Consider the following 12,165-nt stretch of genomic DNA (forward strand, 5'->3'; position numbering starts at 1 on the left):
TCTATAATTTTATATCTCTACTTATTTATGGCCCATTCTATGTATTTTGGAGATTAAAATTTGCATAAATAAAATGGAGAACTTTCCACCATTAAGGGGTAAATTCAATTTTTTGTATTGCTGGTAAAAATAAAAAATTTCAATTTTTTGTATTCTGATTCCAGTGTATCGTTGGGTCTCTCAAAGGGCTTGTTTGGAGCTCCGTTCAAAACAGGCTTTTAAGCAAGTTCACGTAAACCGAGACAAAACCCTTCTCACATACTTACCTCGTATTCCGTAAATCACGTTTGAAAAGCTACTTATAAGTCAATCCAAACAAACCCAAATTTGCGTCAGGCTTGTAACAACAAGAAACTACTGCCTAACCAACGTTTTATAATTAGAACCAGGCCAGTCTTTTTGTGATGACCAAGAAAAAATATAGAAACATAAGCCTTGAAGATGGGCCCAATAGGTTGGCAAAAACAAAAAGAAAAGGGTAAACGGGTCCAAAAGGCTTCCAAACTGACAAGAAGGCGGCGTGGGCTTTTTCACCTAAAGTCCAGTTTATATAAGCCAACCCTAAAAGGAATTATAGTCATTGCTGGTCTCGGACTCTCCTCGCTCTTGCGTTATAAATCTGCTTTCTTCCATCCCCATCCATCACTCCTGTTGTGATTATTCATTAAGTTTTTACCCCCCTCCATTTGCGTTGGAACCCTTGTTTATTTCATCGCTGCTGGGTATTCGATTCTTTATTGCATCAGTTCCGAGTAATCCTTCCTGCAGTCAAGCTTAATCTTCCTTTTCAGGTTGATCGGTACGCCACGTTGTTGGCAATACGACTCTTTTGGGGTTATTATGCTGTGAATTCGCATGAATGGATCCAATTATTCATGCTTCGATGTTTGTTTTTGATATATTCTTCGCCTTTTCTGATTTGCAGTTTATGATCTGAGGGCTTGATTTTTGCCCACTAAGGTAAATTCGTCGAAAAGATATCTAAAGTCTCAAATGGGTAGAAAGAAGCCGACCGCCCGTGATGATGATAACGCCCCCACTGTGTCCCAAGGCGGTGGAAAGTCGAAAAAGAAGGGGTTAGTGATCGATGATGATGAGTATTCTATTGGAACGGAGCTCTCTGAGGAACAGCCTTCTCAAGAAGAGAAGCCTGCGGCGATGGGAAAGAAGAAAGGTAAAAAAGGTAACTCGAAGGCTTCAAAAGCCGAGGACGAAGATTTAGAACAGGCGATGGATGATAATGATGATGATGTGCCTGAAGTTGTCTTTACTGGGAAAAAGAAGGGGAAGTCAAACAAGGGTGGTGGGAATAGTGTGTTTACTGCTTCGGGCTTTGGTTTGCTTGGTGATGTGGAGGGCGGAGAAGAAGATGATGATGATGATGAAGACAAACAATCCGGGTTAATTGGTGGGGTGGACAATGACGACGAGGACGACGAGGACGACGACCCAGTTGTTAGTTTTTCAGGTAAGAAGAAGTCCTCAAAGAGTTCCAAGAAGAAGGGTGGTAGCTTGTTCACTACATCAGCTTTTGATGCTATAGACGAAGATGATGAAGGGGAGGTGATCGATAATTCTATGGAAGCCAGCCGTGAAGAGAATGATGACATGGATGAACCAGTTATTAATTTTACGGGTAAGAAAAAATCATCAAAAAGTAGCAAGAAGGCTGGTGCCTTATTCACAGCGTCTAGTTTTGGTGATGGTGACGGAGAGCAGGGCAAAAATGACCAAGAGGATGAAGATGAAGAGATTGCTCCGATCACTTTCTCAGGGAAGAAAAAGAAGTCATCGAAGTCTTCCAAGAAGGCTGTTAATTCTTCATTTAGTGCAGCTTTTGCTGAAGGGGACGTGGATGATGATGATGATTCTGTGCTCGAGTCTACTAGAGCTGATGAAAGTAAGGCTGAGGACGAAGATGTTTCTATTCCTGTGTTTTCAGGTAAAAAGAAGTCTTCTAAGAAAAACAAGACCGCTATTACCAAAGCTAGTGATGATTTTGAATCTGTTAATGAAAGTCAAGATGCTGTAGAGCCTAAGCAGCCTAGCGTAATAGACAATAAAGGTAATAAGGATGAAGAGATGATTGACACATCGAAAAATAAAAAGAAGAAGAATAAAAAGAGTGGAAGAACTGCTCAAGAAGAGGAAGATTTGGACAAGCTTCTTGCTGAGCTTGGGGAGGGGCCTCCAGTAAAACCTACTTCCCCTCCAGCAGCGGATGGTAAAGTTCAGGCTTCTTCTGAAGTAGCTGCTCCTGCTACTGCTGCTGTGGGAAAAGAAGGGGAAGATGCAATGGAGCCAGCTGCTGCAAAGAAGAAGAAGAAGAATAAAAAGAGCGGAAGGACTGCTCAAGAAGAGGAAGATTTGGACAAGCTTCTAGCCGAGCTAGGGGAGGGGCCTCCAGTAAAACCTGCATCCCCTCCAGCAGAGGATGACAAAGTTCAGGCTTCTTCTGAAGTAGCTGCTCCTGCTACTGCTGTGGTGGAAAAAGAAGGGGAAGAAGAGACAATGGAGTCAGCTGCTGCAAAAAAGAAGAAAAAGAAAAAGGAAAAAGAGAAGGAGAAGAAGGCTGCTGCGGCAGCAGCTGCTGCAAGTGCCCCTGATAATGAAAAGAATGAAGAAGTTAAACCTGAGACCTCAGAATCAAAGAAAAATGATTCCAAGACTAAAGCCGGTGACAAGAAAGTGCCAAAACATGTTAGGGAGATGCAAGAGGCACTGGCCCGAAGAAAAGAGGCTGAAGAGAGGAAGAAAAGGGAAGAGGAAGAGAGGCTAAGGAAAGAAGAGGAAGAGCGGCGGCGACAAGAGGAACTTGAGAAGCAAGCAGAAGAGGCAAGGCGTAGGAAAAAGGAAAGGGAGAAGGAGAAGCTACAGAAGAAAAAGCAAGAAGGCAAATTGCTAACCGGTAAACAAAAGGAAGAAGCTCGTCGTTTGGAGGCCATGAGGAAGCAGTTTCTTGCTGGTACAGGTGCTGTCACTCTTCCTACTGGGGACTCTGGTGCCCCAGCCAAACGACCCATATATCAGACAAAGAAGTCAAAACAAACCCATCATCAGCAGAATGGCTCTGCTCCTGTTAAGGCAGCTGAAGATGTGGAAGCAAAGGAAAACCTAGAGACCGCACCTGATGCAGAGTCATTGGAACCGGAGAAGGTTGAAGCGGCTGAGTCAGTGCAGGACGAGGATGAAGTTAAACCTTCTAAAGATGTTGAAGAGTTTGAAGTTGAAGAAGATGATGAGGATGAATGGGATGCAAAGAGTTGGGATGATGTTAATTTAAATGGAAAAGGTGCATTTGCTGATGAGGAGGCTGACTCTGAACCGGAACCTGTAGTGAAAAAGGAGATAAAAAATGCTGGTAAGATGTGCATTTCAATAAGCCTTCCTGTTATAATTTAAGCACTGTCGAAATATCTGGTGATTGAATTTGAATGTTTGGTTTCGTAGTGTTGCCTTTGGTACAGTCTGAGGAACTTCTTTGATCTTGTTGAGAGCTAAAATATGAGCACTTGTTATGCATTAAATTTTTTTGTTCCTTTTTATGGCTGGCTTGATGCGTTGAATGAATTTTTTTTGTTTGTTTAACGTCCTTCTTTTCAGACGGATAATTTGTTGTTTTGAGGTGAAAGTGTGTTTTATCCCTTTCCTCCCCCTGCTCAAGGAGAAAAAGGGGTTCAAGACTGTGTTTTAACTTTCCTATGCGAATATGCTCCCAGCCAGAAGGGTCGGATGAGACTTTTTTCCTTCCCTGTTGTTCTAGACTATATGACTGCTTGTTTGGTATCAAAACTTGGTTTTAGGTTCATTTGTTTCGATTATATTTTAGTGTTGGATGCTTCCTGTATCAAAATTTTCGTTTATTAATAGTGTGCTGCAAAATAAACTTGCTAATTAGTCATTTCGCATTGCCTGGCTCATGACATATATGTTGTTGTCATTGTCGCTGTTGGTATACATGATCAAAATTTTTTGTTTGTGTCCTCGTATGGCATCTTCGTTGCATGTCTATTATGCCATACCTCTCCATTCCTATAGGGTTGTTATCAAGTAAGTGATTCGTAGGACCTCAGTCAAACATTCCAACCAATATGTTTTGTTTGGCTAGGATGAGAAACTGTGAACTAATATCCTTTATCTCCCAGCAATAATCTGTTCTTGTATGTTCAAATCATGAATGTGTCTATGTTGTCTGTATGTGTCGCTCTTGGAGGTTTTGTTACACATTTACTTTTGCTAATTGCTATTAGGGACTTAAGTGTTTCCCTTCTAATTGCGACCTTTTGCTCCTTTGATTGTCTACCTTTTAGGACCCCCGGCTGCTGTCAAGTCAACAGGCACAACCAAGAAAGCTGCTTCCCAGGCTTCAACTGAGAAAATTGAAAGTAAAAAGCAGGTTGAGAAGCAACCAGCTAAGCTGGCTGTGCCTTCTCAGTCTAGTGGAGAGAACCTTCGCTCCCCAATTTGCTGTATTATGGGCCATGTGGACACGGGTAAAACTAAGCTGCTGGATTGTATTCGAGGTACTAATGTTCAGGAAGGTGAGGCTGGTGGTATCACGCAACAGATTGGTGCCACATACTTTCCTGCTGAGAACATACGTGAAAGAACAAAGGAACTAAAAGCTGATGCAAAGCTGAAAGTTCCAGGTCTACTGGTGATAGATACTCCTGGGCATGAATCTTTTACTAACTTACGGTCAAGGGGTTCTGGCCTATGTGATATTGCAATTCTAGTTGTTGACATTATGCATGGATTAGAACCTCAGACAATAGAATCACTCAATCTATTGAAAATGAGGAATACAGAATTCATAGTTGCATTGAACAAAGTGAGTATTTCAGTTTTATTCTTATTTTAGATATTGCTTTCTCTATTTTATTTTCGTCAATGCTCAGGGCTGTCACTATGGACTTGCCACATTGCAGGTTGACAGACTTTATGGTTGGAAAGTATGCCGTAATTCTCCAATTGTTAAGGCAATGAAGCAGCAAACCAAGGATGTGCAAAATGAGTTCAATATGAGAGTCACTCAGGTTCTGGAAGATAACACATCTTATCTGTCATACACATATATTTGTTATTGACCTCGTTCTGATTCATCTTTTTCCTTGTTAGATTATCACTCAATTCAAGGAACAGGGGTTAAACAGTGAGTTGTACTATAAAAACAAAGAAATGGGAGAAACTTTCAGCATTGTACCTACTAGTGCTATAAGGTAACTTCAATAGTCAGTCTTCTGCAATTCTTTATTGGTAGTTAATTCAAACGCACACCTGGCTAGTTTGAAGTTCATTAAATGAACCTGGACCATTTCTTTTGTGTGGAAGAATTGCCCAAAAGATTTAGTCACTCTCTGGTCTAATGGTGCCCTCGCTTTATTTTTCGCATTTGATTCTGCACATGCATAACTTTCCAAATTGGGTGAAGCAAGCTCTTTTATTTTGTCTGGGACTTAATCACCTGTTGTATGACCCTCTTAATACTTACTGCGTAGCTTTTTTTGTATTTTTGTTGATGTTTTGAGTGTTCAATATTACAGTGGCGAAGGTATCCCAGATTTGTTGTTGTTGTTGGTTCAATGGACACAAAAGACAATGGCTCAGAAACTCACATATAGTGATGAAGTGCAGGTTAGCTTTTTGTCACATAAGTTTATGCTGGTTGAGTGCTGTAAGGTGGCTTAACTGCCGGGCACTGATTGTTGTTTGATTTTACCACCAGTGTACAGTTTTGGAGGTTAAGGTTGTTGAAGGTCATGGGACAACTATTGATGTCGTCTTGGTTAATGGTGTTCTCCATGAAGGGGATCAAATAGTTGTATGTGGAATGCAGGCAAGTATCTCAAAACTGTACTTGCGACATCTTTAATCTGCATTGAGCTTCTGACTAATAAAATTTCTATCATAGGGGCCTATTGTTACTACAATTCGAGCTCTATTGACACCTCATCCTATGAAGGAGCTCCGTGTTAAGGTTTGCTTACCTTCTCTGTCGAGTTCTTTTAACAAATATGTCCCCTCTCTTGATTGAAGAAAGGGACCTTCTTTCTAATTTTATTTATTTATTGCAGTAAATGAGTGGTTTTCAGAGGTTTGTGTGAAAATCTCTTTGAACATTGAGGGAGAATTCTCAGATTCTTTTTCTGGATTGATTTTGTCATGTCACTATGCACTGCACTCCGCCTCGTGCTTTCTGTCAGTCTTAAAGTGGAATGATAATCAATGACTTAATTGCTGGAATTTTTTAAGTTAGAAGTCAAGATAAGATGTAATAACCCTAGGTTTTTTATTGTGATGCATGGTTGCTGGTTGAAGTTGATATAGTAGTAAGTTTTGTATAATCTAGAATACAGTGTGGTATAAATGAATTGTGGGAAATAATAAAATTAATAATGAACTTCAGTTTATAATTATTAATGCTAGTGTTCATTATTTAATTTAATATATTAGAACTCTGTTTTTCAACAACTTCTGGTGTTATTTCGGTGTGTTTCATTGCTTTGGCCCTTTTTTGGCTGCACTGAAATGGTCAAGTACTTCAGCCAAAAACCCTGAAATGTAAGATAGGGGAGCCTGGTTGGTCTGTGACTTGTAAGCATATCCCATCTATCTCCAGTATGGAGGGGGAATTCTTTAACCGTCAGCTTACATATTCTGTGAAGTAATTTGATGGTGTTGGATTTCAGGGCACTTATCTCCATCATAAAGAAATTAAGGCTGCTATGGGTATCAAAATAACTGCCCAGGTACTTCGTGCTGATATTGATCTGGCCTTGTTCTTGCCAATCCAACTTGTTATTTATCTCTTGCCTTTTTTATGAATGTGGAAGTTTTGATGATTTTATTCTGATCTATTGTATCTCAGGGGCTTGAACATGCTATTGCGGGCACTGCTTTATATGTGGTGAAGCCTGACGATGATTTAGAAAGTGTTAAAGAAGATGCCATGGATGATATGAAGACGGTCATGAGCAGGATTGACAAGAGTGGTGAGGGAGTTTGTGTGCAGGCGTCCACCCTCGGTTCTTTGGAAGCATTGCTGGAGTTTTTGAAAACACCAGAAGTCAATATTCCTGTTAGTGGCATAAGCATAGGCCCTGTACATAAAAAAGATGTAATGAAGGCCAGTGTAATGCTTGAAAAGAAACGAGAGTTTGCCACTATCCTGGCATTTGATGTCAAAGTCAATCAGGAGGCTAAAGATCTTGCGGAAGAACTAGGTGTGAAAATTTTTATGGCTGATATAATTTATCACCTATTTGACCAATTCAAGGCCTATATTGACAACATTAAGGAGGAAAAGAAGAAAGAAGCAGCTGATGAGGCAGTCTTCCCATGTGTTCTGAAAATCATACCAAATTTCGTTTTCAACAAGAAGGATCCAATCATATTGGGAGTTGATATTCTTGAAGGTGTTGTGAAGGTATAGCCATGGATGGATTTTATTTATAGCACTTTTTTCCCCTATTTATTAACTTTTATCACTGATGTTTTCTTGCACAGTTTAGATTATATTTCTCCTTGGTATTTGCTTAGTTGTGTATCAGTAGTTTACAAAGCACTCTCAATAAACTTATGCTTCATCTGTGTCACTGCGACCTAATTACCTATCTCTGAACTCAAAAATGGAAAGAATGTTCAATTCACTGTCTAATTCACTTTATCCTGTTGGTGTGTTCTGACGTGGATGAACTTCTGAAAGTTTGAATATTAGATCATGTTAGTGGCATCTTTTTCTTGACTGATTTGCGTCATTTTGAATTGGTATCTAATAATATGTGCTTGACAGGTTGGGACTCCAATTTGTATTCCTTCCAGAGATTACATTGATATTGGTCGCATTGCATCCATTGAAAATAACCATAAAACTGTTGATTATGCCAAGAAAGGGCAGAAAATAGCCATTAAGGTATGGGACAGATGTGATACTTTCTTAGTATGAATACTCCATGTGTTCCACTTATTATTATTATTATCTTTATATGTTAAACCTTTTCTGTTGAATGTTCTTCCATAGAATGAAAGAATCATGGTATGATTTTTTTTGGTTGGAAAACTTTTATGTTGGATTGAACTCGTAAATAAGGATGCTTTTCTTGGAAATCTTTTTTAATGTGCTTAGACTGAATCTAAATTTTTAAAATTAATGGAAACTATAATTTGTAGTCCTTGAATATTCCCTAAATTATCAATTCAGTCCTTGAACACTGACTTGGAGATGCTTAACTGAACACTGACTTGGAGATGCTTGATAGTTTGTTAGAAAATTATGGGGATCGGGCTGTATTGAGTTAAGAAACTATGAGAACTGAAGCGGTTTGAGCCAATAAGCTCCTTGAGACAAGTGGTTCCTAGTTGAAGTTTAAGGACCGAATCAATAGTTAAAAGAAAATTTAGTGACCTAAAGCAATATTTTCCCTAAATTTAACTTGTCACGAAGTTGCCCCAGCGCAAGGGGGAATTTGAAACGTGGGTTAAGCATGCTGTGGTTGACAATGAAAACATTGGTTTGTCTGTGTAAGTAATACTGACAGAAAATGGGTGATAAGTAGTTGTTAAATTGTTGGAGTAAAATTTCGTAGCATTGTCAGACATTGTTATGATTCGTGCATAAGATTAGAGAGAAAAGCATATCATGTTTGATTTTGTGTATGCACAGATTTATTTTCTCAGTTACAAGTCCTCTATGCTTTACAGATTGTTGGCGGCAATCCGGAGGAACAACAAAAGATGTACGGGAGGCACTTTGACGATGATGATGAGCTTGTAAGCCATATTTCGAGGAGATCCATCGATATTCTCAAAGCTAATTATCGGGTATGGTGTAATAGAGCATCAATATTTGTATGCAGGTCTGGATTCTGTTTCATAGCTGCTTATGCTATTATTACATGGTGTAGGATGAACTGAGTATGGAGGAATGGAAGCTGGTTGCGAAACTGAAAAATGTTTTCAAGATACAATGAGACTTGATGTGGGCGCTCTCGAGTATTGTTCTTTACGGTAAACACAAGTTGACTGAAGTGTCTGGTTTTACGCAAACAAAGCGGTTCAGAGATTTTTGTCTGGCAGCGATTTGGATCCTTCGTACAAATGGTGCGATGAGTATAGAGGGGCATTGTTTGTCGAGGAACGCTTTGTTCCGTGAGAAACTCATGCTCAGTATCAGCAGGCAAAGTTGAAGATAAAACGCTGAGAGAAGGGGGCTGGCAAAAGCTGGAGTTTTGTGAAATGTTTCCCGGTATCATGCGGTATACTTTTACCGGGGCCGGAAGCAGTTACAAGGATCTAAACATGGATAAGAGAGTGACTGGAGCTGACAGTTGTTACTGATCGATTGTTTATTCGCTGGGGAAAATATCTTCTACCTGAGTAAACTACATGAATGTACCCACCTATAGTGTAGAACGTTCAGTTTTTGTTGCATTTTCTTTACCATATATAGCTTCTCCAACAATTTTCCTGCCCTGTCTACCCATTCTTTTTTCGCCAATGAACGTGGCGGCCCGTTCTGGTTGAGACGTTAGGGCGGCGTTTTTTTTTTTTTTTTTGCTAACGAGGGCGGCGTTTGCTTAAATAAGGTATTAAGGTTTGTGTTTATTATATTAAGGGAAAATTAATTTGTAGGTCCTTGCAGTTTTGTTCAATTTTGAATCAGGTTTTTATATTATTTTTTTCTTCTTTTTATTGGATTATTTAACTTCTCACTGTCACGTTCGTTAGTCGCTAATGGTTAAATCTGTTAAAATAAATATCAGCACCGTTAATAATTTCCTGTGAGCACCGTATGAAATATCTCCTTCTGCCATAACACCATATCCATGCAAGCTCTCCTCTCGTTCGCTCATGTCACCCGAGATACATATAGAGCTGCCTCATGTATTATGCAAAGAATTACGATCCAAGCACTTTAAGTCCAAGTCAAAGGTCGCTAATGTCATCATCGTCGTCGTCCTAGTCTGTAGTTGTAGGGGTTGAACAAAAAGAGTTGCTAGGGTTTATACTCTCTAATCTACCCCTACAAAGGAATCTTGGGTCCTCAACAACAACTAGGTATTTTTTTGGATTACTGCGAACGGCCAACATATTGGATGTTTTCAAATAGGGCAGAGATGTGTTGGAGAAGATAGGACTGCAGCTCGAAGAAGCTACACGAGGTGATCTTCTCATACTGAGCTATTCGCACCTTAAGGAAACGATCTACAACGTAAATTGTACGGAGAGAATTCTGACCCACTTCTTGACTGATTCAAAAGAAAGAAATACTGTTGCAGTGGACAGTGATGACGGTGTCACCAGATCGCTAGTGTTAATGGTTGTCAGGATGCTTCTACAAACAAAGAATGATAATGAATAATATGATGCACTAAAACTAGTTTGCAACAAAATTCCATACACTGCAAACAACATTTTAATAAGATATGAAAAATGCCTCTATTTTTTAGTACTAAGACAGGGGAGGCATTCTTCATTTTTCATTCATATAGCCTCCGCAAATATAGTTGTTTCAATTTCTTCCTCAATGTGACCATACTATATATAATACATGCTCCTACTAACACTTTGATTTTTCTTCATGTATCTGTATATATAATGGTATATAATTCTACAAATAAAGATGGTATATATTGAGTTGAAATCACATCCTGCGCTGCTTTATATGTCTACATATATTGACCTCAAAGGTGCCTCTTTATTTCATCATTATCTAAGTGTATTCCTCACTCTAAACTCTTCTGAGTTTCTAGACTATCATTTTCTTTCATGTTATTTTGTTACATAATTGTCTAACGGGGATCGAATTGGATGGTGAAGGAAATGTGACCGTGAGCATGGTTGAAGAGGATCACAGTGACTTTGTGACTAAGGGAAGGAAAGGTGTTATGCAGAGCTAGGAAGGAATGGCGAGTCATTTACAGGTTGAGAGAATGGTGGGGAAAGAGACGGTTTTAGGGATGAGCGCAGGAGAGAGTAGAATTTACAGGAACTTGGGTTTATGAGGGAGGGAGGGATATTTCAGGGGGGCCCAACGAAAATTATTAACGGTGTTAGTGTTTATTTAACAGATTTAACCCTCAAGGACCAACATATGTAACTGTAAAAAATATAAGGATCCAATAAAAAGGAAAAAAAAAAGAGAGTAGAAGGACCTGATTCAAAATGAAAGTAAACTACAAGGACTTTCAAATTAATTTTCCCTTATATTAATATCTTAGAAGATATAGGTTGTTTTAGGGAAGCTATAACCTTATTGGAATAAGGCACTTTGATGTGGCTGCATTGTTTATGAATGTGGGCTTAGATGCTGCAAAAACAGTTTTCCGATTGATATGCTATACTTAATTGTTGCGATTGATATTGCATCTGTGAAGTTCTAGTTGGTCCTTGTGAAATATCAATTGCGGACACATGTTTATTAGTCATGCGGAACATAACAACTGAAATATTATGGTGTCTTGTGAAAGGAAAGAAATTCTCAATTAAGCGGTTTCTTCTTCTTCTTCTTTTTTGCCAACAATTAAACGGTTTCAATACGAATAGCAGATTTAATGGGCACGGAACGTTGTCTAAAGTATTTACCCGTACCTTTTTATTATTGTCGTTATATTCTTTATTCAAGGAAATTAAATTAAACTATTGTAATTTGTCACTTCTTACAATAAGACACGTTTGTTCAGATAAATCATTTTCGTCTATTTAGCTAACGTGATTTCATAATCGTATTAACAACACATAATTTAATAATCAATATCCTTCAATCTTCGATATACCCCCTCCCATTCTTAACATGCCCCATGCATAGGAATATAACAGTGAATTTTATTAAAGCGGGGACGCTGAGTTTTCTATAAATTCTGTCAAATTAGAAAATAAAAGAAACAAACATACTATGAAAACTGAAAAGAAAGAGAAAGCACAGGTGTTGCAATAGGAAATGATCATACAAGGATTTGAAAGAAGCCATGACAAAGCTATTAACATCCTGTGAAGAATAACAGCACAATAGTATATTTCCGGTTCGGAGAGATCTGAGTCATATATCATCCTTTCTCTTGATACTAGGTGCGTCACCAAAATAACATCAGCTGGTTACATATATACGGAACCATACATCCTGAAAACACAGAAAAACTCAGTTGGCAAAGTGAAATGATTGATTCA

General features: G+C 38.8%; 1 protein-coding gene across 2 annotated transcripts; it reads left to right on the forward strand.

The window, feature by feature from the left end:
* The first annotated feature begins 627 nt into the window (after nucleotides 1-627).
* Nucleotides 628-9,520, forward strand: LOC114721979 (eukaryotic translation initiation factor 5B). Of its 2 annotated transcripts, XM_028907875.1 has the most exons (13): nucleotides 628-799; nucleotides 926-3,361; nucleotides 4,311-4,831; nucleotides 4,929-5,036; nucleotides 5,119-5,219; nucleotides 5,544-5,634; nucleotides 5,726-5,836; nucleotides 5,912-5,977; nucleotides 6,690-6,749; nucleotides 6,869-7,426; nucleotides 7,793-7,912; nucleotides 8,701-8,820; nucleotides 8,904-9,520. In XM_028907875.1, the coding sequence occupies exons 2-13, from the start codon at nucleotides 994-996 to the stop codon at nucleotides 8,967-8,969; spliced, it is 4,290 nt and encodes a 1,429-aa protein (XP_028763708.1). In that variant the 5' UTR covers nucleotides 628-799; nucleotides 926-993; the 3' UTR covers nucleotides 8,970-9,520. The 2 variants fall into 2 exon arrangements, with proteins under 2 accessions (XP_028763708.1, XP_028763709.1); XM_028907876.1 differs by lacking the exon at nucleotides 628-799 and having other exon boundaries at nucleotides 821-3,361.
* The last annotated feature ends 2,645 nt before the right edge of the window (nucleotides 9,521-12,165 follow it).

Source organism: Neltuma alba, unplaced genomic scaffold, assembly GCF_004799145.2.
Source record: "Neltuma alba isolate B1F8T4 unplaced genomic scaffold, ASM479914v2 tig00012081_pilon, whole genome shotgun sequence".
In the NCBI taxonomy this organism is placed as follows: Eukaryota; Viridiplantae; Streptophyta; class Magnoliopsida; order Fabales; family Fabaceae; genus Neltuma; species Neltuma alba.

Bases quoted from the DNA above. Each gene is read 5' to 3' on its own strand.
- LOC114721979 (XM_028907875.1), top strand. From the start codon at position 994: ATGGGTAGAAAGAAGCCGACCGCCCGTGATGATGATAACGCCCCCACT. The intron at 4,832-4,928 runs GTGAGTATTTCA...GCCACATTGCAG, and splicing joins TCATAGTTGCATTGAACAAA to GTTGACAGACTTTATGGTTG. The intron at 7,427-7,792 runs GTATAGCCATGG...TGTGCTTGACAG, and splicing joins TTCTTGAAGGTGTTGTGAAG to GTTGGGACTCCAATTTGTAT.